We start from the raw sequence: 27219 nt of genomic DNA, 5'->3' as shown, positions 1-27219 counted from the left end.
AATGAAAGCAGTTTGATGGGCATAGATCCACTTCAACCACCCCTGCTCTCTTTTACTCATTAAAATCAGCTGTCGCGTCTTACGGTAGCGATCGAGGTCTGAATGTGGCCACTAGCAACAAAAGCTGTAACTACAACTACATGCTGATGTAGGTTAGTTCATGAATCATCAGGGATCAGAAATGACACTCTTTCAAACTAGACAAGACTTATCCGAAACTGTACGAGATGTACAGATTAGAGTTGCTGTAATTTAGCAGAAGTGAAAAGTTTGACAAAGGCAAAAAGTGAGATATTAAGATAAAATGTTACGGTAACACTTCATTTTACAGGTCCACAAGTTTCATGGTAATTAGGTGATCATTAGCAAGTGACCTATTTAAAATTCCTTTGGAATTATGGTCATATTACCCCAATATTTACCTCAAAATTTATCAAAAATTACTTTATTATAAGCATTAGTTAATAATTATATTCGGCAGTTTCCCAATAGCTGAGAATTTATTTAATACATTTAATAATATAATAATACATTTAATTAAAAAAAAAAAATAACTTCTTTGAAATTTCTTTAAAAAAACTCCACAAAAGCACAATATATGTGCTATTTTAACGATTATATGCTATTTTAGCATATAATTATTAAATGATGTTAATAAAAACATAATTTTCGATAAGTATATATATATTATATACACATTATATTATATAATACAATTTTAAGAAATGTATATGTGTGTGTGTGTGTGGGGGGGAGGGGGTTGGGGGGGTGTTGCCTACAAAAATATGAATTTATCATTATCATATTATTCAATGGAACTTAAATCCTTGATGAAATGGCTGCACGCTGGCTACCTGCTGTTGTGTTTCTGAGTGACTTGGGTTTCAGTTGTCGGAATTTTCAGTCAAATTTTGTCACACTTCAAACTTCCCTTTTTTGAAAAAAAACAAAAAACGAAACTATATGAAAGTGAAGAAAAAAACAAAACAGGATTTTATTACTCAGTATCATGTTGTTGTTGAGCCTGTTGGAGATCATATCAGATCTACAAGGAAGTGTTAAGTCATTCCAGTTCCAGCGTGGGACGTTCTATCCACGTGTGGTATATTCAGATGCATATTCACCACATTCACAATTAAAAAAAACACTTATTAAAATTGAGTGGGACAGTTAATTTTAGACCTTGTAAACTTTTACATTTCTCGTCAGTGCATATATAGAGTTGGCTCAGCTGTCATCAAGCAACCCTGTCTCCTACAAAATTACATTCCTATACAACTAAACTGCATTCTCAATTACGTTTCGAGGGAAATGTATTTTCTCGCAGTTTTAAACAACTTAAATAATTTGTTTCGTAAATTGAAACAAAACAAAACAAAAGCAAACAACAAAGCATATTAGCGCCCACCCTCCGGTTCCCCCAAGGTTAACACTGATAGCTCTGTCAACGGTGTTGCTGCCATTGCCATGTTGAATAGAAATGCTCCCAATCTCACATTTAGCATGTTAACAATAAGCATTTTTGTTACTTTATTTAAGTTTAAATTAAAATAAGTCAACGGTGACTTTTGGTATCACACAGGACACAAACAGCAGTCTCCTGGGAGAAAGTCCTGTGTTGAGCAAAGATGCAGTTTTGTTGTGTGGGAACATAATTTTTTAGGTGACCAGGCTGTGTCATGTGACCGACATGGGTTATGGAATTTTAGGCACGTGATAACAGGTGTTTGTATAAGGGGGGAGATGGTAATCTCTGTCTCGGTTCAAAGACGACCTCTGGTGTTACATGTGAATGTTGCATTGAATTGAATTGAATTGAATTGAATGTCCTCCTTGTTCTTTCTCCAGTCGTCCACCAGTCTCGTAACCCATCGGCTGTCGGTATGACGGACTGTTTACCTGCATTAGACCAAAGCCTGCTCGAACGTGATTGGTCAAAACTCTAAACGCTTCCGATACCAAAATCTTGTCCTGATGCCTATGATTGCAGAATCTGTTTATATAGATCAGTCGTTCACTGACTCATGCTCAATGACCTTTAACGTCTTCCAGTGAATGCTGTGACTGGTGTTCACATTCAGCTGATGTTGTCAGTTTCCAGTGTTCATTCAGTCTCTTGTCCGGGGTCCTTGCTGTTTCACTGAAACCGCTCTTCTAGTTTTAAAAGGCAATAAAGCAATTGAATATTCCTCAACTTAGTTCATCCAAAATACACAATGATATTAAATCTTCCCAGCAGGTTTCTCTCCTCCATATCTACACTCCAAATGATGACGTGAGCAAAGCTTGTACAGGACACTATTCGCTTATTCCAGGAGAGGAGCAGTTGTGGTAAGTGTTTGCAGTGTCCAGCTTCCAGCTGAGCAGACAGCTGTTGAGGCATAAAGCCCCACCGCACAAAAACACAACTAACTGGCCGTGAGGAGGGCAGCGATCCAGACCATACTGTGAAGCTTTTCATGTCATCACCGCTGCCATATGTTCCAGTGACCTCCGCTCACTCCAGCCCAGTGGGCTGCAGACGCAGATCTGAGTACCCTGCGTGATTGCCATTAGAATACATGGAGCAGCACTGCAGCTGCCTCGTTAGTCAACACGACATTCATCATCATCATCATCATCATCATCGGGACTGTGTGGATATTGCTTGTTGACTATTTATTTCTTTAAAAATCCTTACATTAAACTTGATCACTGAAAACTTTTGCAACTCAAAACCTATTGGATCCTCAACTTCCTAAATCTTGTCCATTCATGATTTGACATTAAAAGCTTATTTGTGTAGCACCTTTCAACAGCAAGGTCATTAAACGTGCTTTACATAAGACATATACAGTATGTAAAAGGCATTAATGCTGCAGTGGGTAGAAATGGAGCAAATATGATTAAAAAAAAGTGTATAATGTTTTATAAAACGGTCACTATATCCTGACAGTAGTGCATGAGACAGGTCATCTGAAAAAAATCATGTGTCCTCTGGTGCTCCTAACGGCATCTGCAAGATTTCACAGATCGGAGGAAAACAAGCAGTCAGAGCTGATCTGGAGTCTGCCGTCTGTCAATCACTCGCGAACTTCGACCAAACGGTCAAACTAGGCAGCGCTGATTAAATATGAATCAATATTCTGTTACTGTGATGCCTATTTCTCTCCTCAAATGTTTTCAGAAACATTTTGTAGTGTACTGGTTAGCTGTAAAATTAGAACGTTTGTGACCCGGCAGACATGTTGAGAACAGTTGAGGAAATACCAAGCACCGCCCACCAGCCAGAGCACAGCCAATAGGAATGTTCTCTGTCTGAAATGGCCTGTGATTGGCCAAAGTGTCCCGTCAAGTGCTGGATTTTTTAAAGCCTGAAAACAGAGCCATGAGGAGGTGCAGAAGTCTCTCTCAGAACACTTGAATATGTTGAAATGTTATTATGGAATTTTTGCCCAATGATGCCAAAAAACTGTCTGCCAACTGAACCTTTAAGACAATATATAAAAGAAACAAAAAGCAATATAAAAGGAAACGTATACTGTAACTAGGAACAGTTCAACATATTGAGATAAGAACATCAAAATCAATCTCAAGTCTGTGTTTCAAGTACTGAGCTGGAGGATGTGGTTAGCAGTTAGTGCTTCCATACGGCAGCCACACCTTTATGTACTGGTGCAAGGCAGCTATTTCCAAGTACCATGCCGTCTTATTGAATGTGTGTAGTTCAACTGGGCCTGACACTGGTCGAGCTGTGTCAGGGCCACGTCACTTCATATCACCACAGTTGACCGACCCCTCACAAATCGTTCTCGCTTTCTTCATGTGAAGAAACAATAAGCTCCCTCAGCTCATCTAGGCTTGCTTGGAATTTCTACTCAACAGTTCACAGATGACGACCCACAGTCTGGATTTGCTGAGTAAATACTTAGCAAGAAGTGTATTTTTGGCATTGCACAGGATAATTCCGAGCAGTGTCCGCGTCAAGATGAGCTGTTCCTCTGGCTAACCTGTATTTGTTTACCAGTGTAACCAGTGACTTTGTGACATTATATCCTCCGGCTAACGTGTTACAGCGAGCTCCCAGGATTCAGTCAACATTAGCTTGTTAGTCGAGCCAAGTACCCAGAGTTCAGCTGACGTGTCGCAGAGAGCAGACTCTTAAGGTACACTGTTAACCCGGGCTAAACCTTGTTTGCTGATGCTACTTACTGACAGTCCAACACATTGTGGCACGCCTAGTACGGCTAAATATTTACATAATTCCCTACTTTTCCAGTCGCTATGTCTTCGGCCGCTACCCTTGCCAATGGGTCGGAACCAAAGGTCAAAGAGGTTGCATCGCACCTGTGCCCCACGTCATGACGCATACTGTGCGTCAATGCCAGAAAAGATCCCGGAAAGGCGGCTCAGAGTGGCGGTATCCAATAGTCAGGACCCTTGCCTGTCAGGAGCTGTCCCAAAAGCCACAACCAGCATCTATCCACCAGCCGCGAGCCTCAGCGGGCTGGGCGGACACGATGGACGCCGATTGCTCGGACATGCCTCCACTTTTCAAGGGCTGTGAGGATGCAGAGGGCAATGACAACTCTGACCTCCTCAACACGGAACAGTAAACAACGGTAAACAACAGTAAAGACCCCTTAAAGTGCATCCGACACTGTTACCCCAGTGAACAACAATTTATGCGGGCTGCGACCAAATTGGGCATACAGTGCCCGCCGCAGGGGTGGAGAGAGATCTGTATGACAGTAAGAGGCTCCCACCAGCCAAACCTCTATCAAAACAACTCCTGCCTGCGTAAAGGAAATGAGCAGGTACAGGTCCAGTCCATTTAAGAGTAAACCTCCTAGTAAGGGCTGCTGGAAGCTGGAGATCCATGGAACGATGGAGCCTTCAGTGGCCTTCAGATTAGCATTCTTTTCATGCTAATCTGTGATTGGCCAAAACCAAAAAATGACGCTCCAAAGAAGGACATCCTCCCTTGGGTATTTACCAATCAACAACCAGAAGAATACAATAATGACATTGCGTTGGTCCAATGAGGATTTCCAAATTTCATCTTCAATTGTCTACCACTGTATGTAGGCTACTGAGTGTAATGCACTAGCAGTAAAGCGATAGATGAATACAGTAGCTTATTCGTCACAAAATCGTCACAACATCCCTATAATAATAATAATAATAATAATAATAGAGCAACACCTTTCCTTTCAAAGACGATGTTGATATAACATCATGGCATATTGGAATTGATTTGTAAATTATATAATGGCTATTGGAAGAAGGTCTGGATGATACCTCATACATACCTAAAAAGTGTATAAGGTTAAGGAAGTGTCCCTCAAAATTATTCATAAATATTGCCCCGTCAATACCTACATGCAGAAATTGAAAAAAAAGACATTTTGCAGATTTGTCATATCTTTAAAGACGTTATTATGGAAAATGTAGTGTTTGTTTTTTTCATAAAATCCCCAAAAGAAGACAATATTTTCTTATAATAGATTTGATGTCGGCAAAATATTTTATTAATTAATATAAATTAACAATAAATACCTTATTTTGTTGTTTTCTTTAAGGATGTTGAACAATATGTGAAACCACTTTCGAATTTGACTAAGAAAAAAGCTGTCAAGACACTCAATATCTTTATTTTTTTTAATATATATATATATATATATATATATATATATTATATATATATTATATATTATTTATAAATATTATATAAATATAATATATATTATATATATAAATATTATATAAATATTGTATATATATATTATATATATAATATATATATATTTATTTATTTATTTATCTAGTGTATATATATATATTTATCTTGTGTGATTTACCCCTTACTCTTTTGTTATTGTTTTATTTGGCTGCTACATGGCATGCTGGTATATTCAATCTGAATTATGTTCTTTTGTTTAATAAAGAAAGAAAATAGAGATAAAATAACATGACACCATGGGTTAATGCTTTTCCTCCCGTCTTCCCCATTATTATTTTTTTTGGAGTCACCACCAGCCACCACCACTGGTGTTGTGTGGGAGTCTGTGGTGGGAAGGGTCTGCCCACATCCCCCCTAAAGCTCCAGGCCGCCCCTGGACCACCACGGACCATTCAGACGGGATTAAAATCACTGCCGATATCAGCAGCAGCAGCAGTCGCCTGTTCTAATCTAACAACCATTGGATGCTGCTGCGTTTATTCCTGAAAGCTGCAGCCAGATCCAGCTCCGCGTTAAAGCCGCGTCGTCCACCTGCCAGCGACACCGACCGTCGGAGCAGACAGACAGGCGTCTCATCCGGACATTTCCACCTCAGTCAGTCAGTCAGTGGTTCATCCACACAGACACAGATCCCCCTGTTAGTGATCTGCTGGCCCGCTGACGGGCTGCGGGACAGGATGAGGACAGGATGAGGACCGGCCTCGGTGTCATCCCGCAGCCCTGCCGGGATCCCGGGGCTTTTCTGGCCTCTTAGCTAGCTAACACATTCCCCTTCCCTGCCCAGGAGGAGCCCTGGGGGATTTGTTTGGAGCATGCTAAAGGATTTGAACAAACATGAGGTTTCTCTGGGCTTGACTGGAACAATGCGAAAGGAAGTGCGGCGGCGGAGGACCGACAGGGTTTCCATAAAGTGCTCGCAGGAGGAGGAGATGCTGCTGCTGCTCCACAGGGCGTCTGCTGCTGCTGGCTGTCAGCTCCGACAGCTAAACATGAGTCTACTAATGACACTAGTATAGGATCCTTCTGCGGGGTTTTATAATATACCAAGGTCTGGAGATATCTGAATGGTGATGAACCCACATCCTCGGACTGGGGATTTACTGGAGAGCTTCTTTAGACAAAACGGAGACATGACATGCACAAGAAAAAAGAGGAAACGCAGCTTTGTGGGTCTTTAAAATCTTTGTTTTTTTAAAAAGGCAACAGGCTTCCCCACTAAAACACCTTAGATTGACACAGTTTGTCAATAACCAGCTGCTGCTGCTGCCTTTTCTTATTTACCACATTGATCTCCAGCTATTATTCCATATTTATTCTGTGTGTGGAACAGAAACAGGTGCATCATCTCTGTATGGCATCACATTGAATGTGGACTGCAACAGACAGACGGCCTGTCATCATAGTGTGGTGGAGGACAAGCAGCCCACAGAGCAGGTAAGCAGCACACAAACATGACTACCATTTTGTATTGCCTACAGGTCCTCTGGTCTGTAAAAAAAAAAAAAAAATGTCATGCTGCCTTTATAGCCTCTCTGCATTCCTGCACAGACATTTGTTGGAGTGTAATAAAGCTCCTTGCTGCCATCTTTTCTATATATTAGCAGCCTCTTGTTGTAGGCCCAGACTATATCACAGCTCACTGGGACTGCTGCTGCTTTTTGTCTTGCCTCAGCCTCTACATAACAAGGCTGATCATCATCTATTGTGAGGTTATGCAGAGCTAAATGTCTGATGCTTGCATATACACAGCAGTGGTCAGTGTGTTGTTGATGATGATGAATAATAATACAGGGTTTTCCAACCAGCTGTAGGGCCTCGCTCAGCAACTTGGACAAGCAAGTGATTTAATAGCATTTGGTGTAATGTGCCCCCCTAGAGAACATATAGCGCCACCTCCTGAAGGAATACAGGCCATATGTGTGTGTGTATATGTGTGTGTGTGTGTGTGTGTGTGTGTGTGTGTGATTTGAAGCCACCCAAGCTCCTTACTGCAGCAGCTGCTGGTTCTCCAGTCCTCATCAGACCTGTAAGGCTCCATGTGTGGAGGAGGCCTGATACTGATGCTGGGCCCCCTCTGTCAGAGACCAACTCTGTCTCCATCTCATCCAGTGAGCTTTGTCGCCTCCTCCCACCGACATCAAGCCAGAGGTATTGGGCTGCTGTTGCTACCCAGTTCCTGACAGTGACTCTGCCCTCCGCCGCCAACCAACTTTCAGCTTCAGCAAAAGCCCCTCCTTCAAGACACACCACACCGCCTCTCTCTTTCACAGTTTCCCCCCACAGCTTTCCCCAGCCTGTGGAGCTATGAGGACTGCAACTCCAAAAAAAAAAAAAAAAAAAGCACCTGATAAAAAACAGTTGATGATAATTTATTCAATTAATTTGATCTTAGATTTTTTGCTAGACGTGTTGTTGCTGTTCATCACGCTGCGTTTTTCCATTCGTCGTTCGGCGGCTTGTCCTTTAATGGAGCATCAAGTGATTTCTTGCAAATTTTTTTTTTTTCAAATGAAATTTCCTCAAAGGTCCCCCCCCCCCCCCCCTCATCTTCAAGAGCAGCTGATAGGGAACTATTCAAGGACCGTACAGGCACGTCAACCTAATGGTTAATTAAATAATTCATTGAGACATTTTCAGAGGTTTCTATCTCGACAAGGCAACACTGACATTCACCTTTTTTTTTTTTTTTGCTTTCATCTATTTTTATTTGTAGGCAGAAACGTTTTAGCCTCTCTCTTATCGTGTTAAAGGGTTGGTTCACCCGAATGAAAAGAGTCTACAGGCACGCTGTGTGACGCTGTACTTAGGCCAGGGATGTGACGGTACCAGAAATCTAGTAGTCGATACCAATACCAGTGAATTTACACGATTCTCCATACCAATTCGATACCACGGTAAAAAAAACAATAAATCCCCTGTAATTCAACACGCACTCCTTTATTAAAAGATTTGAACATTTCAAAAAACAGGCATGTAGCCTTTAAGTAATAAATACAAATTAATGTCTATTAACATTGCAAAACAGAACAGTAGCATGTAGCCTTCAAGTATTCAAAACAAACAATATCATCTGGATGTCTGTCTTTAAGGCGCTTTGCTAAATTGGAAGTATTTCCTCTGGAAAGAAAAGTACGACGGCACCGTTACTGCACCGCATACTGGTGTTTGCGAATCTATTATTACTCCTTGTAAATCCGCCTCAAATGCAAAGTACTTCCATACCCGACTCTTGCTATTTGTTTTCTCAACGAGTTGAGGCGGAGGTAGCGCTGCAGCAGCTGCCATCTTTCACGTCTCATGTTGTTGTTTTTTTCCGTGCTGTTACGGCGTTCTTCTTCTTCCTTCATTTCACAGCAGATGAGAACACTTAAGCGTATACTGCCGCAATTAGATCTGGAAGAATCGCATCTCCAGCACCTCCGCTCCGGTACCAAATGACCATTACAGGCATCGTTCGGTACCGAAGAAAACGAGTACCGTCCCTTTTTCTGAATTTTGGTACCGAGTTGGTACCAAAGTATCGGTTCTCGTGACATCCCTAACTTAGGCATAGTGGTGCTTTGAGCTAAACGCTAACATCAGCATGCTAACACGCTCATAATGAAAATACTACGTGTTGCAGGTAATACTTATGCTACCATGTTCATCGTCTTTTCAGTTTAGTGTGTTAAGCTGGGCGTACGCTGTGCGATTTTAGCCCGTTTCTGGACCGAATTTTGAGAGGCACGACTCATTTTAGAGTCGGACCGGATTTCAGCTTTGTCGGGCGTTGTTTGCTGCGTAGTGTACAGTTGAAGCAGAGCCACGAGCCGATTCCCCAACGTCAGCGCCTTTTTTAGATATCAAGATAAGAATGTAGGCTACAATAGATATAGCTGGTAAAAAGTAGCTAGCTAACCTCTGCAAAATGGATAAGCCATACTGTCGACTAGGGGTGTAACGATACGTTTTTACAACGATACGATACGATTTCAATGGTTCTGATACGATTCAAGGACGATATTTGGCTCATCTAGAGAGATGCAATACGATACGATACGATACGATTCAATGATTTGAAATCGATACAGTAATTTTTATTTCACATCAGTGTGATGTGAAATAAATATCTGATATTGGACAGTGCAGGTCAGGATTCCTCAAAGTTTTTCTTGTAAAGGAATCAGGGATAAATTAATTTTGTATATAAACAAGTAAACAAACGATTAAAGGCAAATACATACACCTTTTATTTGAAAATGTAGGCAGTGCAATATTTACACTAATCTATCAACACTAATCATTCCTATACAAACGCTGTTTAAATGATTTGCTTATAGTAATCGAGTAGTCCGCTTACAGTGTTCATTTGGGGTCTTTTCATACATGAAAACATACGGGAAAAACATTTTAAAACTATGTTGGACTAACGTTAGTCGAATTTCTGTTTTGTTTTTTACTCCCGTGATAATTTGCTTTGCAGACCGTCTGCCCTCCAGCTGGATACGTGAGGCTGATGCTGCTTGTACATAGATATCATGACGGGGAAAAGGAAAGTCATTTTTTCTGAATGATAAAAACAACAGTGCACGGGGAAAGCACCTGTAGGTGAAGCCGCCCTCGTCAAGTGGACTGATAGCGTCTGAAACTCTCGTCTGTACTGCAGCTCATGCAGACCGACGCCCGCCTCCCTCCACGCTGCTACCGGGTGAGAGAGCGTTTGTCCGTACCGTTCGTCTGCATGCACGCCATGGATGCGTGCTCGCGTTGCAGAGGGCGGAGCTGGCGAGCTGGCTTATGTCTGGAGAGTGAACCGGAGTAACGTTTAACATTTCTTTACTAATAAAAGTGCTAAAAAACACTTTCACATAACGTTTGTCGTCCTTAAATACAAGGTGCAAATCCTTAGTATCAATACAATCGATTTTTGCGTTTCAAATTGATTTTATATTGATATACGTCTCCCGTGAAGGACAACTTGCCGAGTACCTATCGATGTAGTTGTATCGTAGGAATATAAATCAATACATCAATGTAGTAGATGAATCGTTACACCACCACTGTCCACGTCTTCGTAGCAACCTGCGAGTCCATATAACGTTACGCCGCTCTCTTTTTTTTTAGACGTTTTAGCAGACAGGAAGGCACAGATGATCCAGGCAGCACGTTTGTGCCTTGTTGGCATTGTGACCCGTACAGACCTCTGCCAGCAAACAAACTTTACCTGCCTCGGAGCTTTGAAACCAATCTTTATCGACAACTGCCAATGTAGTTTGAGTGAACTAACCCTTTAACGTAACTTTAACCAAGCTAAGCCTAACAGTATACTGCAAACAAAAACACATTTGGCATTTGACAAACATCTCCACTCAAGGGCCACTTTGACCAAATTACGGAGTCTTCATCAACTGATAGGGCTGCACAATTAATCAAAATTTTATGGATATCGCAATATGGCATGCAATTTTCAAATCGCAGGAGGCGCACTATTTGTTAAAGGTAAAATGTGTGTCAAAGAAAACATCTTTGTTTGGTACAGATCCCCACAAAAATCACACCATAATCACTTTAATGTGTTTTTCAGTGAAAATGAGAATAATAATTTAAAAATATCATTCCCTCTAATATCGCAAAATCATTTCGCGATTGCAATATCAGTCGAAATAATTTCAATTGGATATTTTTCTCAAAATCGTGCAGCCCTATCAACTGATTAAATTTGTTCAAACTTTCCATTATTCTGATTCACTATTAGGACTTCATTGGCATTTGTGGAAAAAAGCGCAAATGGCACTTCCAGTAGTCATTCAGCATGTTTTTAGATGGTTGTCAAGCTGTTGTTTTCAAGTGTAGTGTCTTCTTCACCTCTTTCTGGTGCGTCATGCCAAGAACACGCCCTGTAACCACGGTTACGTTCACAAGGGGCAGCAATTCCGGCCGCACATGAAAACAAAAATTGGACAATCGATACAAAGGTGATGCTTTATGGATGCAGATACCTACAGGGTAGTTTTTTATTCATCTTATCTTCACAATAGATGATCTCATTCACCAGCAGCAGAAATTTACAGAAGAAAACAGAAGGAGCCTAAGTGGACGAATAGTACAGTTTAGGCCTTATGCAAACCCGATCACTGACATGCATAAACACAAACCACAGTACAACACATTGGCTCCGTCTGAAATCGCATACTATGCACTACATACTCAATCATCATTCAACAGACTTTTGTGTGAATAAACAGTAGTATGTACTGCATCTTTTCGGACACACTGAGCTGTAATTTACGTCGTCACTTCCTGAGAGCATCCTTGCCGGAGAGAGACGTGTAACCATGGTAACCCGTGCCAACATCATGTGAGAATCAACGTCTGAATTAATTTAAAATATATATTACACCTAGCGAAATTAAATCTTATGCTTACAGTTAAATCAAAGTGTTATTGATGTTACAGAGCTGTCCGTCAACATATGTTTTGTACGGTTGGCGTCACTACCTCATTGCATTGTGGGATATTCATGCCGCCATAGTGTCCAGCGTTGCATACTGTAATATTTAACCGGAAATAGTATGCAATTGGCGTACTATTGGTGTAATACTAAGGACTACAATATCTCCCATACTGTTTCAGCGTACTTAATAGCATGTCGGTGTGGAATTTCGGACGCAACCGTAGCCTCATTCTCGTTCAAGTTCCGTTGTGAAGCACAATTTTGTAGAAATTAATTTCATTTGTGTTGCATACAGCGCTTTATATGGAGATCAAATAATACAAAAATCATCACTTTAAGTGCAAGTTTTTTTTTTATCTTGTTAATACAGTAACTTTATTACAGTCCATCCAATAGTTCTGATGATTTGAAGTGCTGTAGTTTCCTTTGAAGTCCTGAGCATCCTCAACTTTAGGAACAGGTCCTGCATGTTTATGTCCTGAGTTCAGACATGATCAGCGTGCAGCAGTGCCTTTGCAGATGAATATCTTCCATTTCACAGATTAGTCAGTTCAAAGAGGAATCCAAACATGTTGTCAAACTCTCATTTGTGTACAACGGAAGTGAAGAGCATTGACGGCTTGATTAACTAATACATTAAAATAGTCCGTTATATAGGCTTGCTCTGGATCATCTGGTAACATGAGCCCTTAACCCAGGTAGAAATGATTGCAGAGATTTTCTTGACTGGACAAGCAAGACATTTGCCTTTTAAGTATGAGTTTCACACCCTTTGCGACAGCTATGCTGACCAATCACAGTTCTGACTGTGGCTATGTGTGTGTGTAGGCTCCCGAAGCTATATGCTGTAAACCCTTAACACACAACTATAAATCCAGCTTTAGTGGTTGGTTCGACAAATGTACGTAGGGTACGTCCCCACCTCTGTTACAGTGTGGCACAACTGCTTCACTAAGCTTTTCATGAGCAGCATCCATGACAGTCCCTCTCAATTATTAACAGTCCCAAATGAGGCTAAGGTTTAAGGGGTCAGTATGCTTAAACAAAGTGCATCTAAAAGGCAGTTTGGCCTTGGTTCACTTACTGGCGCTTGTTGCCAGTACAGATATCACTGATATGGAGGGACCACACCGAATGCCTGATGAAATTAGCTGCATTTTAATCATTTTGCTGCATTTTATGTTACTTTCATTCCTGACAAGTCTCCTGACAATGTAGATGCTTTTGTGCTCTTCTGTCATCACTGCTGCTCAGGATATCATGAGGCGACTTTGTGACGATAATTGGAAATAAGAAGTATACCCACTGTTCTTTTTTATTAAAAAAATATTAATCATCTCCCTATATGCTATATTATTAATGCCACGTTTTTGTCAGTTAGAGTTTATCAGGTATTATCATATTTTTCTACTTGTAACAAGGGCTGTCAAAGTTAACGCGATAATAATGCGTTCACGCAAATTTTATTTAACGCCACTAATTACTTAAACGCCTTAACACACCTTGCAATTTTTAACCTCTTAAAAAGCCGACGGCGGCCGGTCGGATTTTAGCCCGGCCGCTATTAGATGTTTCTGATGTTGTAGCATGCTCAGTTTTAAAGCTAGAGTGAAGATACTGGCATCATATGAAACTAGAAACCCTAAAGAATCTATTGGTACCAATGTTAAACTACCAAACTTGCACTAAATTTTGGCGAGGAAAAACTGGCATGACCGTTTTCAAAGGGGTCCCTTGACCTCTGACCTCAAGATATGTGAATGAAAATGGGTTCTATGGATACCCACAAGTCTCCCCTTTACAGACATGCCCACTTTATGATAATCACATGCAGTTTTGGGGCAAGTCATAGTCAAGTCAGCACACTGACACACTGACAGCTGTTGTTGCCTGTTGGGCTGCAGTTTGACATGTTATAATTTGAGCATATTTTTTTTTTATGCTAAATGCAGTACCTGTGAGGGCTTCTTGACAATATTTGTCATTTTTTTTGCATTGTTAATCGATTTCTTATAAATAATTATATAGTATATACTGTATATAATAAATATATACATACATTTGCATAAAGCAAGCGTGTTTTCCCACTCCCATGTTGATTAGAGCATTAAATACTTGACAAATCTCCCTTTAAGGTACATTTTGAACAAATAAAAACATGCGATTCATTTGCAACTAATCGCGATTAACTATGGACAATCACGCAATTAATTGCGATTAAATATTTGAATTAGTTGACAGCCCTACTTGTAATATTTTATGTGTGTCACATATTCATCATGAGGCAAAAGAGCAAAATATTCTCATTTAAAGGGCTACCACTGAGCATGTTGTTAAAGATTTCTACGTTCATTTACAGCTTTGCCTGAGTTTCAATATTTGGATTTTAATCCTAAAGTTTCTATAACGTCTTATTCTATCCTAGTTATGTGATTATATTGTATATTTGTTCACCAGCTGCAATAACTGACTTGCCCTGCGGGTATCACTGATTCACCTCCATATGGGCAGAGGAGACAATTTCCACTCGGACCCACGTGGCCACACGGATGCGGTATGCTTGAATTGAGCTTTATTTAACTTGGGTTCTGATGCAGGCCTCTGGTTCCCAGCAGCATCAGGCAGCGGTTTTCAGTGAAAAAGCTCTGATAAACAAACTGTACACTACCTGCTCAGCAGCAAACAGCAGATAGACACAGTTAGCCATTAGCTGGTGAACATAGTGGAGCATTTAGCAGCTAACGAGACAGATATTTCCCTCAGCAGTTGGTGGAGACCAGAAAATAGAGTGATAGTTCATATTGGACTTGCATTCATCAGGTGGACATGAACACCATTCCTAATGAATGATAGGCAACTGTTCGCCATTTCAACTTTATAAGGCCATGATCTATCAAATGGGTGTGCGGTGTTCAGCTTTTTGTGGAGTGCTGGGTACAAGTGGGGGGAAAAAAACAGATAAGTGTTGTTTTAAAAAAGAGGTTAGGGTGCAATGGGGTGTCTGCAACATCTATATGATGGCTGTTTCAAATGGAGAAAGATCAGATCATAGCACTTTAAGTTAGTAATTGAAGGATTGGAATTTAATCACACTTAAAGGGACTGTTTGTAACTTTCTAAGCGTATAAATGTACCGGGTCGGGACTGGTGCGCTCGCATATGCGCGGTCGCGTGTTGCCGGCGTACCCGCTCCTCTGCCTGCTTGCCTTCACTCAGACAGCGCGCGCGTTCTCGCGTGCTCGCTCCACCTCTAGACGTGAACGCGCGCTCACTCCACACTGCAGAAGAGTTAGTTTAGCTCTGAGAATATCTAGTGAATGTACAGTGGACGTTTGTGCAGAAATAACTGCTGCAGCTCCTCAAGACCAACAGAGGTTTCCTGTGTCTTGTGAAGTGACGGGGCTCTTCAGAGAGAAACGTTGTTGTCTCGTCACCGACCGGGTGCCGGTGTCTCCCTGTTCACTCCGGCTGCGGGCGGAGGAAGACGAGTTTCTCGCTGCAGAGCCCCGCTGCCTCAGCCTGCGCTGAGGCAGGAGAAGCAAACACAGTATAAGCATTGATTCATGGAGAGACCTCCGTCTGGTCAACTGACATTACTGCCAAGCAGGTGAAAGATAGAATGATATCGTGGTTTTAGCTGACGTTTGTCACCTCACTGTTTTGAGCGATGCTCGTTCATGTCTATTTAGAGCGAGCACAAGCTCAAGCCCGACGCTGACTTTCGTTGATTTCACGGCCACAGGTGTCGCTGTTAAGAAGCGTTTCTGAAAGTTACAAATAGTCCCTTTAATGCAGCTATTAGCAATTGGTAAAAAAAAATGAACACAAATTTACAGTGCCATGCTGTCCTATGAAAAACCAACCGGCACGGTTGCTCTCGGCTCAGCTCGGTGCAAGCTCCTAACAGCATCTGCAAGATTTCACAGACCGGAGGAAAACAACCAATCAGAGCTGATCTGGAGTCTGCCATCCAGCAGCCGTCTATGAGAGCCGGCTGTCAATCACTTGCGAACTCCGACCAAACAGTCAAACTAGGCAGCGCTGATAAAATATGAATCAGTATTCTGTTACTGTAATGCCTATTTCTCTCCTCAAATGTCTTCAGAATCATCTTGTAGTGCACTGTTTAGCTGTAAAATGAGAAAGTTTGTGAACTGGCGGCCATGTTGAGATCTGGTGAGGAAATACCAAGCACCTCCCACCAGCCGAAGCACAGCCAATAGGAACGCTCTCTCTCTGAAATGACCTGTGATTGGCCAAAGTCTCCCGTCACAGGATAGATTATCTAAAGCCTGAAAACAGAGCCATGAGGAGGTGCAGAAGTCTAGTTTCTCACAGAACACTTGAATTACAATATGCTGAAAGGTTATTATGGTATTTTGCCCAATGATGCCAAAAACTTGTTGCCCACTGAAGCTTTAATGAAAGGTGTGATACAGCTAGACTGGTCAGACAACAAGGACACATCCTGACTTCTCAGCTGGTTAAACCTTGCTGATGTATCAACTACTGAAATATGCTTATTGATTAGGAACCTCACACTCTGGTGCTTGCAACATCTTTGGAGGTCTTCTGGTTGATGGACCCATGTTTTCTTTATTGGTCAAAACATTATCTTCTTTTTTTTTATCACCTGTTGTTATAATTCATGTTTATCTGCCTTCAATTTGATGGGCTTTAGTTTTTTTCTGTCTTTTTCCAATCTTCCTCTTGTCTGGTTTTATTACCACTGCTTTAAGCTTCTTTATTCATGGCCATCCAGACTCCTAATTCTTTTCTCTTGTTTTCAGGCTCCTGGAGAGGATCAGGAGGTGAGACGACATAATACACCAAAAAAGGGACCCTGCTCGAAATGGAGCGATGTGGATTGAGGTGTTCCTGTTCCTTGTGAACTGTGGAAAGGAGGCAACCACGAGGACGAAGGAACAACCAGCAGACGGAGGAGGCGGTGGAGAAGTGGTGGTGGCTTTGGTGTTTGGGAATAAGGTGGTGTGTGGGGGGGTATTGGGGATGTCGAATAGAAACGAGAGCAGCGAAGGGCCTGCTGGGCCCATGGCGGCAGTGGTGGCAACCGCGGGAGGTATGGTAGCAGAGAGTCCGTCCTCGGCCGTCTCTACCTATATCAAACTGGTGCTACTAGGTCTGATCATCTGCATCAGCCTGGTGGGCAACCTGGTGGTGTCTCTGCTCGTATTGCGGGACCGGGCCCTGCACAAGGCACCTTACTACTTCCTGCTGGACCTGTGCCTGGCAGACACCATTCGCTCAGCCATCTGCTTCCCGTTTGTGCTGGTGTCTATAAAGAACGGCTCGGCCTGGACCTACAGCGTGCTGAGTTGCAAGGTGGTGGCCTTCATGGCAGTGCTCTTCTGCTTCCACGCCGCCTTCATGCTGTTCTGCATAAGCGTAACGCGCTACATGGCCATCGCACACCATCGCTTTTACTCGAAGCGCATGACATTCTGGACATGCGTGGCAGTGGTGTGCATGGTGTGGACACTGTCTGTGGCGATGGCTTTCCCGCCAGTTTTCGACGTAGGCACCTACAAATTCATTCGCGAGGAGGACCAGTGCATCTTTGAGCATCGCTATTTCAAGGCCAACGACACGCTAGGCTTCATGCTAATGCTGGCCGTGCTCATTCTAGCCACACACGTCGTCTACATGAAGTTACTCCTCTTTGAGTACAAGCACCGCAAGATGAAGCCGGTCCAGATGGTGCCGGCCATCAGTCAGAACTGGACCTTCCACGGGCCGGGGGCTACTGGCCAAGCGGCAGCCAACTGGATTGCGGGCTTCGGCAGGGGCCCGATGCCGCCGACTCTGCTGGGAATCCGGCAGAACTTGCACAACCAGAACCGGCGCCTGTTGGGCATGGAGGAGTTCAAAGCGGAGAAGCAGCTTGGCAGGATGTTCTACGTGATCACCCTGCTGTTCCTGGTGCTCTGGTCTCCCTACATAGTGGCTTGCTATTGGAGGGTGTTTGTCAAGGCTTGCACAATACCACACCGGTACCTCTCCACCACCGTGTGGATGAGTTTCGCCCAAGCCGGGGTCAACCCTATTGTCTGTTTCTTCCTTAACAAAGACTTGAAGAAAGGGCTCCTTTCCCACCTACCAGCCTGCTGCAGGACTAAACCTCATCTGCCACGAGAGCCTTATTGTGTCATGTAAGCAGAGATGATAATCTAAACATGGAGAAAAAAAAACAAGGGGCGGCCAACAGATGTGTGTCGTGGGAGTGTTTGCTTGAGCTATTGTGGCGTTTTATTCAATGCAAGCTACTTTTAAGCAGTGGGTGCAAACTAGTGAGTGTAATGGTGGAAACACTGGAATGGTAAGCATGTATTTCCATCTACCAACCCTTTTTCACTCAAACCAACAGCATACACGGAGTCAGACCTTGACTTTTGATAAAAAGAGAAAAATACTTTAATGCAAGTAATAATGCAGTCATTGTGGAAACCAAGCCAGACAAACAGCCACCAACAAATTACATAAACTGCTTCATAAAGAATGTCAAAATGCCCAATATTTGAAAAGTCTTGGATTGACACAAAAGGATATTTGAGTTGGTTTGGTGACAAAAAAGATTCCTAAGGGGGACAAAGAAGCAACTTTTCTAGTCTAAATCTAAATTTCACGAAAATGCTGGATTAGTTAGCAAAGCCAGATCCTGTTATGTGAATAGCGGCGAGTGAAGATGAGAGGAAACGATGGAGACGGAAAGAGAGAGATGCAACAAGGGTACCCAGACAGATTTGAACCAGGGCCCTTACCGTTTATGGTCAGTGTCTTAACTTAATTTTTGGTACTTGGCAACATTGTTTATAGAAATACATTTTCCAGGGGTCCATAAGGACTTGACTTCCTGACGCAACACTCTATCCCAAGAGTCTCTTTTTGATCAGTTATTTACCCGTATAGAGACACTTAGAAAGAATCAATCTTAAGTTGCCATAGACCAGGGGTGTCAAACATACGGCCCGAGGGGCCAGAACCGGCCCACCAAAGGGTCCAATCTGTCAAGCGTATAGGCTACTGTTCATCAGGAAACGTTGTTGGAAAATTGAAAGTGGACACAGAGTGTCAGGTTCTCCAAGAGAAATGGACCAATTCCTGTTTCTTCACAGAGGTAAATGAGTGCTTGGTGTGTTCACAGCACCTTTCAGTGCTGAAGGAATATAATATTCGGAGCCACTATCAGAACCATTATGGCAACAACAAAAAAAATGCAAGAGCTTGCGAGGACAACGTGAGAACAGAGAAGATAAATTAATTGTTTTTTTTGTCATATCCGAGAGATCAGCAAGACATCTCAGGCTGTTCGTCATCTGTTTTGTGAATGGATTGTTCATTAACTGTGAACGTTTTCAGAATGTAATTTATACTTCTTTACACTAAAAGAAAGGGAACAATTTGGAAGTGTTGTTATTTATAGGTTATCATGCAATTGTTTCACTGGTCCGGCCCACTTGAGATGAAATTGGGCTGTATGTGGTCCATGAACGAAATGAGTTTGACACCCCTGTTATAGATCTGAAAGTATGAAGTTGGTCCAATTTTTAAGTTCCATTTTTAACACATTATGTCACATTCGTTTTAAAATCAAGTATGTTAAGTCTTTGGAAAATAGGGGGAACACGGCGATCTGGAACTCAGTCGACGAAACAAAGGCGGCCTCAAAGATGAGGTGTATGAATATCATGCTGGAGTCCTTTGACTCAGAGGACAGTGAGATGGTTTAAACGGATCTTAAGTTGGTAATGAAATACAAGTGCTCCTATGAATGCCCTTCACTGAACGAGGAACAGAATGTTACTGTGTCTTGTGTCTGAGGCGCACCAGCTTTTATGACCATGATGATGTATTTTCTTTGGTCTCATCTTTGTTGACAAGTCGTCTATGTCTTATTATTTCTCAATCGGTTACACATTGATGTTGATTAAATCAAGCTAAGGTGACCCGCAGAAGTTCTACTTCTGATACACGTGTTCTTTCCTGTGCATCGCTTGAAGACGAAAGAGAAGAACCGACCGAAGGTTTCTCACCGACAGCAGCTGGATATAGTCCACGTTTTGAGTCTGAACACAGTGCCCAGTTGCATAAAATGCTTCTCTTTAGAAGGTAAAATGTTTCTTTACCTGACCATTGCAATTACAAGTGGTGCAAGAAAGAATCTCCAATAGCTGTGGTCAAATACTGAGGATGTGTTGAACTAGTAGTGCATTTTATTTACGTTATTTTAGGCTATTTTGAGCATCTGAATGTTTAGAAGTTTAAATTGTAATGCCATCAAAAATTCCCACGGTGGAACGAAAAATATAATTTTATCAGAGCGGAATTTTGTGTTAAAAACCCAACAACACAATACCTTCGATGTCCACTAGACGCGGCTCCGTCACAGCTGCCTTGTTTGTTTCTGTCGCTTCTCCTCTGCAGTCTATGAAGGAATGCTACAGCTTTCCTTCTGTTGTTATTCACTGTTCTGTACAAAATATCAGACAGTTATATAGAGCCGAGAGACCGTGAGAGCTTCCTCCGGCTCTCTGTTCCCTCAAAGGTCAGCGATGTCCAGACAGTTTTCTACCTATCAGCCGGTCAAATTATCAAATTTGCGTGTCAACGCTGAACCCGAAGCAAAAGATGTGTGTGGATTTACTTTGCCTTCACGTGTCGATCTGTTGGGTCCATTAAATCCATTGAAATTAGCTGATTTTACTCTCAAATGTAGCTATTTAAAATGCTGGTGTTACTGGGCCTTAAAGCAGTAGTAAGTGAGATTGGAGCAAATATGATTTAAAAAAAAGTTATTTTTATAGAACGGTCACTATATCCTGACAGTAGTGCATGAGACAGGTAATCTGAAAACATCGTGCCTCTGTGTCCTCCTGTTGGCAAAATCTGCAATATTTCACAGACCGGAGGAAAATAAGCAGTCAGAGCTGATCTGGCGTCTGCTGACCAGCTGTCAATCACTCGCGAACTCCAACCAAACGGTCAAACTAGGCAGCGTTGATCAAATATAAATCAATAGTCTGTTACTGTAATGCCTATTTCTCGCCTCAAATGTTTTCAGGAACATCTTGTAGTGTACCGTTTAGCTGTAAAATGAGAACGTTTGTGACCCGGCAGCCATGTTGAGATCTGTCGAAGAAATAGCAAGCACCGCCCACCAGCCGGAGCATAGCCAATAGGAACGCTCTCTCTCTCTGAAATGACCTGTGATTGGCCCGTTTTTTTAAAGCCGGAAACCAGAGCCATGAGGAGGTGCAGAAGTCTAGTTATCTCTCAGAACACTTGAATTACAATATGCTGAAAGGTTATTTTGGAATTTTTTTGTCCAATGATGCCAAAAAGTGTGTTGCCTACTGAAGCTTTAATCTCAGTTATGTGATGGAACTCATCAGTGATGGTGCAGGAAAATGATTCCTGTCTGAAATCTCAATTAACTTCCTTATCACAGAGTAACTATAAAGTGTTAAATGAGGCAGTGAGACAGTGATTTCTGTCCAGCAGGAATCAAATCTCGATACAATCCCAACTGTTATTGGTGTTATTATTGAAACGGTTAGTTAGATAGATAGATAGATAGACAGATAGATAGATAGATAGATAGATAGATAGATGGTACCCTAAAGCATTTTGTTGCCGTCGCTCACTCGTGCAACAGAAAACAAACAATAAGGAATTATTTTCAGGCATGGAATACATATACAAAGCTGTATTTCATTAGGATATTCCCTGAGGACAAATCATAAGTTACATCTGTAATACTTTTTTTTTTTTAACTGAAGAGAACTGCTAAAGAAAATCTTCTCTAGAAGGTCTATGTAACTGGGCACTGATAACTGCATCCAGCTCTCCGATCACTTGTCGAGGGACGGTTTCTTTCAAAGCCACATTTTCTCCATGTGAAAAACAGTAGATATGTGGAAATATACAGGCCAGACTGTCAGAGCTGTAGGTCACAACAAGAAGGGGGAAGCTACTAAACACTAAATGGACTCTCCTCAGCTCTGAGTCTAGCCATCAGGAATCGTTTGGTATTAACAACAGGCTCACGGGGGACTTGATCACATACTGCTGGAAAATAAGCTTTACCCATTTGTAGCAGCCACCTCTCCGTGGTTGATGATAAGGAAGCCAATTTCAGCTTTGTCAAATCAATAGTAGAGGGTACCAAATCCAAATTGTGACTTTTAAAACCGTCAAAACGATTAATTTTTAGGATCAATATTATGAGATAAAATCAGAATTTCCACTTACAATGCCAAACACATTAAAAACTGAGTCAATACTCTTTTTGAGGACAAAAAAAAAAAACCCTAAGGTGCTGCATTTTACAGCAGCTATCATTTTATCCTGTGTCTTGTTGATCGGGAGGTAAAACAGTACAACTCTACCGTTCACATCACAAAATGGAGCCGAGCTGGTTGGCCCGAAATCTTTTTACTAGCTCATAAGATTACAAAAATAAATCTGGAGTCAATATCACCTCGATATTGTTTGATCGTACAGCAGAGCCACGGTGAAATTAGACATAAATCATCATTACTTCACACGGTGTACTGTAGGTATGAGGAGGCAGTAGACGGGACATCTACTTGCTTTATTTTTGCACAAATACTAAAAATTGATTAGCTGTGCTTCTTTCTTTCTTTCTTGTTTCTCTCTGAAAATGAACTGTAGCTCGAAGTGGAGTTCAGGTGGAAGTAAAGGACAGGGCACAGAGATTGTAATTTGTCAGTGAATGTCTGAAAACATGACACAGTCCTTAAGATTGAGGGGAAAATAGTGTGTTTGTGGGGGGGTTTGAGGTGCCCTTTTTGTCTCTGCCGTGGCGTATCTGACACACCCGACAAACAGCATGCCACAGAGAAATCGCTGATCTCGTTTTTTTATTTTCAGAATTATGGCCTTACTCCATAAAAACATCAAACCAATGCAACAAAGAGTAGACAAATGTGTCTCTTCTGTATGCACTGAAGTCATTCAAAAGGAGGAAACAGAACACTGTGTACACTAGTGACATTTTGGAAGACTCGTTGCTCTTCCCAACAAAAACCTGGAGGAACTGTGGTCACGGACAGACGATGTGAAATGGGGAGGGAAAAGGAGAACATTCAAAGTAGGAGGGACTTTTCTATTGCAGGCTGATGATCTGGATTTTTGTGGGATTGTTTTCCTCGTGGATATCAACCTGAGGAATGAAAAAAAAAAACGACTGGTCTTTCCATTTCCATTTCTGAGACTAAGACTGAGAAAAGTGTGGATTCACAGTTGATGCTGGAGAGGCCTGACAGTGCTTTTTTTGTTGCCTCAGGCAGATTATCTTTTGTAAATGTACTGTGACCTCTGTACTATTAGTGTGTATTATATTGACAGCAAACCAACTTTGAAATGCAACCGAAGAGTTCCTGATCATCATATTTTTACTGTGTGTGTGCGTGCGTGCGTGTGTGTTTCTATTGGCAGGTATGATTGTGTGTATGGGTAAGACGACGGTTACATGGATGAAACAGGAAAAGTGCGAAAATACTGACCAGACACATTATTGCATTTTGAAGATGTCATTCCTACAAATGCTTCCTCGGTATTTCTCATGTTGACCCCTTTCCCTGACACAAAGATCTGAATGTGTTTTAAAAACCAATGAAGTTTACTCAAAGTCCCTTTTTTGTAAAACATGTAATAGATTATTATTATTAATTGGACTGGATTTTTTTGTACATATTTAGGGATAATGAAGTTTTAAAAAAAAAGGCTTGAGATAAAGCATCTGGACAGGCTAAATGTGATTACATACACTGGCCTCTTTCTGACTATTTCATTGAAGAATTAATTTTTTTGTTTTTCCAAAAAAAAAGCATCTCAAGCTACAATTTTCATGATGATAAATAACCAAGAATTGTACATACAAAACACTTCAGTCAGCTTTCAAATTGTTATTTTCTTTAAAGGATAACACCAAACTGTTGTGCTTGGGTTTTCTCCACCGTTCCCATCAGTAGTACTAACAACTGAGATCTGTGAAAACGGTGACTCACTGTCAGATGATCAGGCAGGTTGGAAACAAACCAACAAGGAGAACAGTAAAATGATGACTCAGACTGTCTGTTGTGAACCCCCATCACAGTTTACTTCTCGCTTCAACTTGAACCTAATCTACTTAGTTGTTGTGCACACAATGAGGGATTTCCGTTCCTGTTCAATGAGGGATTATTGCTGACATTTTGGGTACACTCACATTGCAGTGTGACCTCTACACTAAGTGGGTTAGACAAAACCGTTGGTTTGTTTCCAACCTGTCTGATCATCTGACGCCTTGTTCCTTCCCTTCAGACTTTTGTTGTCGCAATTAGGGATGTTGATAATTAACCGTTAACCGACATTAAGCATTTTAACCAATTAATGCTATCGGTTAAAACGGTTTAAAGAAATATTAATAATTAAAGCTGCAAGCAGCGATGAACGGGCCCTCGCACCTTCCCGCACGTCCAAATTTCAAGTCGATCTGATTAAATCTGTAGATGGTGGTTAAAGTACACGGCCTATAAAACGCAAAAAATTGGTGAAAATCGCACATTAAATTCAAAATGGCTGTCCTTCTGTTGAGTTTTGGGCATACCTCCAAGAGGCTTTTTTGTGCGTCTCCACATGTTACATCTGTCTGCCAAATTTCATACATGTAGGTGAAACCGTGGCTCAATTTTTCTGAAATTCTAGAGGGCGCTTAAAATAAAAAATTTTCATCGCGTCTGATAAGTGTGCAAAGTTGAACAACTTTTCAAGCACCTTAAAGCCCTCAAAAATGCGATTCATTATAATAATAATTCCTACAGTTTCAATAGGGCCTTCGCCACCCGACGTTGTCGGTGCTCGGGCCTCTGCTACGACTACGTTCACAGCTATAACGCCACCAACAACCTCACACTCACCGCCAACACACACGCACGGTCTGTCGAAACACTCGCTAAAGTTACGCAGTGACTGCACTTGTGTGGCGGCGACGGCAAGCACGAAGCCTCCGGCAATGCTAGAACTGCTAACGTAGCACAAACACACACGCCGTTTGTCGGACGCTCGCTAAAGTTACGCCAGGCAGACACATAGCGGACAACCTGCTAAACTAAACTAAATGTGTGGTGGAGACTTTTACTGGGAAAGTGGCTGCATGTCCGCGACACTACACGCAGCTGCGTGGCTGCTAAGCTAACGCTCCCGGACGGGTGAACTGGGGACTCAGTTGTCTGTTGTGCTCATACACTGCAGCTAGCGCACCGCTGCATTCGAGGCACAAATCTTGTCAGTTAGCGGTTAATAATCGGTTAACGAGGGTCGGTTATCGGTTAAGAAAATGTTTCAAAGTTAGCATCCCTAATGTCACCATGCTCCCAGATCTAAGAAGTAACCAGTAAAAATCCTGGCTACAAAGAAATAAAACCCAAGTTATAATAAACTGGAATTATCCTTTAATCTCAAAGATTGGCTCTGTAGTGGCCTGGTCACATCACAAAGAGTGTGAAGCAGCAGCACCAGAGGCTAGCTAAGTCAAGCTGGCTAAACTACAGGCGACAATGTAAAATGCTTGTTTACAGGAGTTCACCAAAGTTGAATTAAGAGGTAAAAAAAATGTAATTTGGTGTGAAGTGTTTGCAGGTGTGACTGAGCTGAGCCTCAGCGGTAAATGAGCCAGATACCAATTTGACGAGTGAATGTCCAAATCAGTCTTTGTTTTGTCGTGCTATGTTACTGTTGGGTGGTAAAAACACGCACAGTAACAGAAATCACGATAACAAGACATCCCAGCAGCTACATACAGCATATCTTTGGGAATAACTCCAAATATTGCAATGTCTTAGAGAGGGTGCCAGCCAGCCAGGCCTGTGAATTATCCGCGAAATGTTTAATTTTAACCTCAAAATAGAACATTAAATGTTGAAGGCTTGAAGAAAAATCTCATCTCAGTGCATCCTGAAGTCAAATATCACACATGAAAAAATACCAAAAGGTTTGAAGGATGTGAAAGGAATTTCTTCTGACCACCGAATCATGGAGGCAAGTCAGACTCTGCGGTTTCCCTTTGTTCTGTATTATTAAAAAAAAAAATGGTTGAGCTATTACGCATGTCTCTGGCGATTTATGATTTTTGTTGTCAATTTTGTAATGAAAATAAATTTCATTTGAAATGATCGGAACATTATTATGATTACCTACGGGCAGGGTCTTCCCAGAATTCCTGGGGCATGATGGTATATCGATTTTAAAAAACACATTTTGCATACTGTGCATGCAGAACATACATTTAACATCCTGTTTGAGAAGCTTAATGAGGATCATGATGGTTTGGTAGAGCATGATGGGGCCATTCTGTAACTTAAAGGGTCGTTGCACCAAACTACAAAACCTCACCTTTAAAAAGATCAACGTCTCATTCTAGAAACAATCTCATGTTACTCTGGGTAATCTACAGAACACACTGGTTTTCATAGGGACTATTTCTTTGGTAGAAAGTAGTTCTATACTTCAACTGACATCACTGCTTTCATACTCACTCTACAAGTATTTACAGTGCATGCAAGTAAGCGGTAGGGATGTCAAGGTGAGGACATATTTCCACCGGACGATAAACTTTACATTTTACAAGAAAAGACGGCGCGCACTAAGATAACTAGAATGGCACTCAGGAGCGCAGACCTCCGCCACGGTGCGTGACTTTAAAAACAGATCACAGCTCACAGCTGGCGGTACCGTGAGGTGGTCGGCTTGTTATTAACACGGTGTGTTTCCGTGTAACATATCGGCAGATGCCTCTCTCATTCAGCAGCCTTGTTATGTCTGTATAACGTTACACTACATTGTCTGTCATCCCGTCATCTACCGTTTTTTCCTTTCTCGGCCAGCAGCTCCACACATCCACACATGTATGTCTCTGCTCTCAGAAGGAGGAAGAAGGCGGGGTCATGCGTCATCAACGAGTCATCAGTTACACTGCGCATGTGTTTTACCCTGTGGTCTTAATGCACAGGCTGATCGGAATACTTAAAAGAATTCCTGAATC

General features: G+C 41.8%; 2 protein-coding genes and 1 long non-coding RNA gene across 3 annotated transcripts in view; 1 reads left to right on the top strand and 2 right to left on the bottom strand.

Moving 5' to 3' along the window:
* foxp3b (forkhead box P3b) overlaps positions 1-4522 on the bottom strand; it is a 32186-nt gene extending 27664 nt beyond the window's left edge. The window contains exon 1 of the mRNA XM_074642515.1: positions 4467-4522. Coding sequence (XP_074498616.1) covers positions 4467-4522 — 56 coding nt within the window. The remainder of the gene's footprint in view (positions 1-4466) is intronic.
* Positions 4523-6001: 1479 nt separating this feature from the next.
* Positions 6002-20982, top strand: gpr173 (G protein-coupled receptor 173). The gene is made up of 2 exons (XM_074643031.1): positions 6002-7156; positions 16946-20982. The coding sequence occupies exon 2, from the start codon at positions 17016-17018 to the stop codon at positions 18327-18329; it is 1314 nt and encodes a 437-aa protein (XP_074499132.1). The 5' UTR covers positions 6002-7156; positions 16946-17015; the 3' UTR covers positions 18330-20982.
* An 882-nt stretch (positions 20983-21864) lies between these two features.
* Positions 21865-24597, bottom strand: LOC141772242 (uncharacterized). The gene is made up of 2 exons (XR_012594879.1): positions 24464-24597; positions 21865-24204 (listed from the first exon to the last, which is right to left on the bottom strand). It is a non-coding gene; the product is annotated as an uncharacterized LOC141772242 (long non-coding RNA).
* Between the last annotated feature and the right edge of the window lie 2622 nt (positions 24598-27219).

This window comes from Sebastes fasciatus, chromosome 8 (genome assembly GCF_043250625.1).
Source record: "Sebastes fasciatus isolate fSebFas1 chromosome 8, fSebFas1.pri, whole genome shotgun sequence".
NCBI classification, from domain to species: Eukaryota; Metazoa; Chordata; class Actinopteri; order Perciformes; family Sebastidae; genus Sebastes; species Sebastes fasciatus.
Note: the sequence above shows the minus strand (reverse complement) of the source record. Positions and strands in the feature narration are given on the sequence as shown.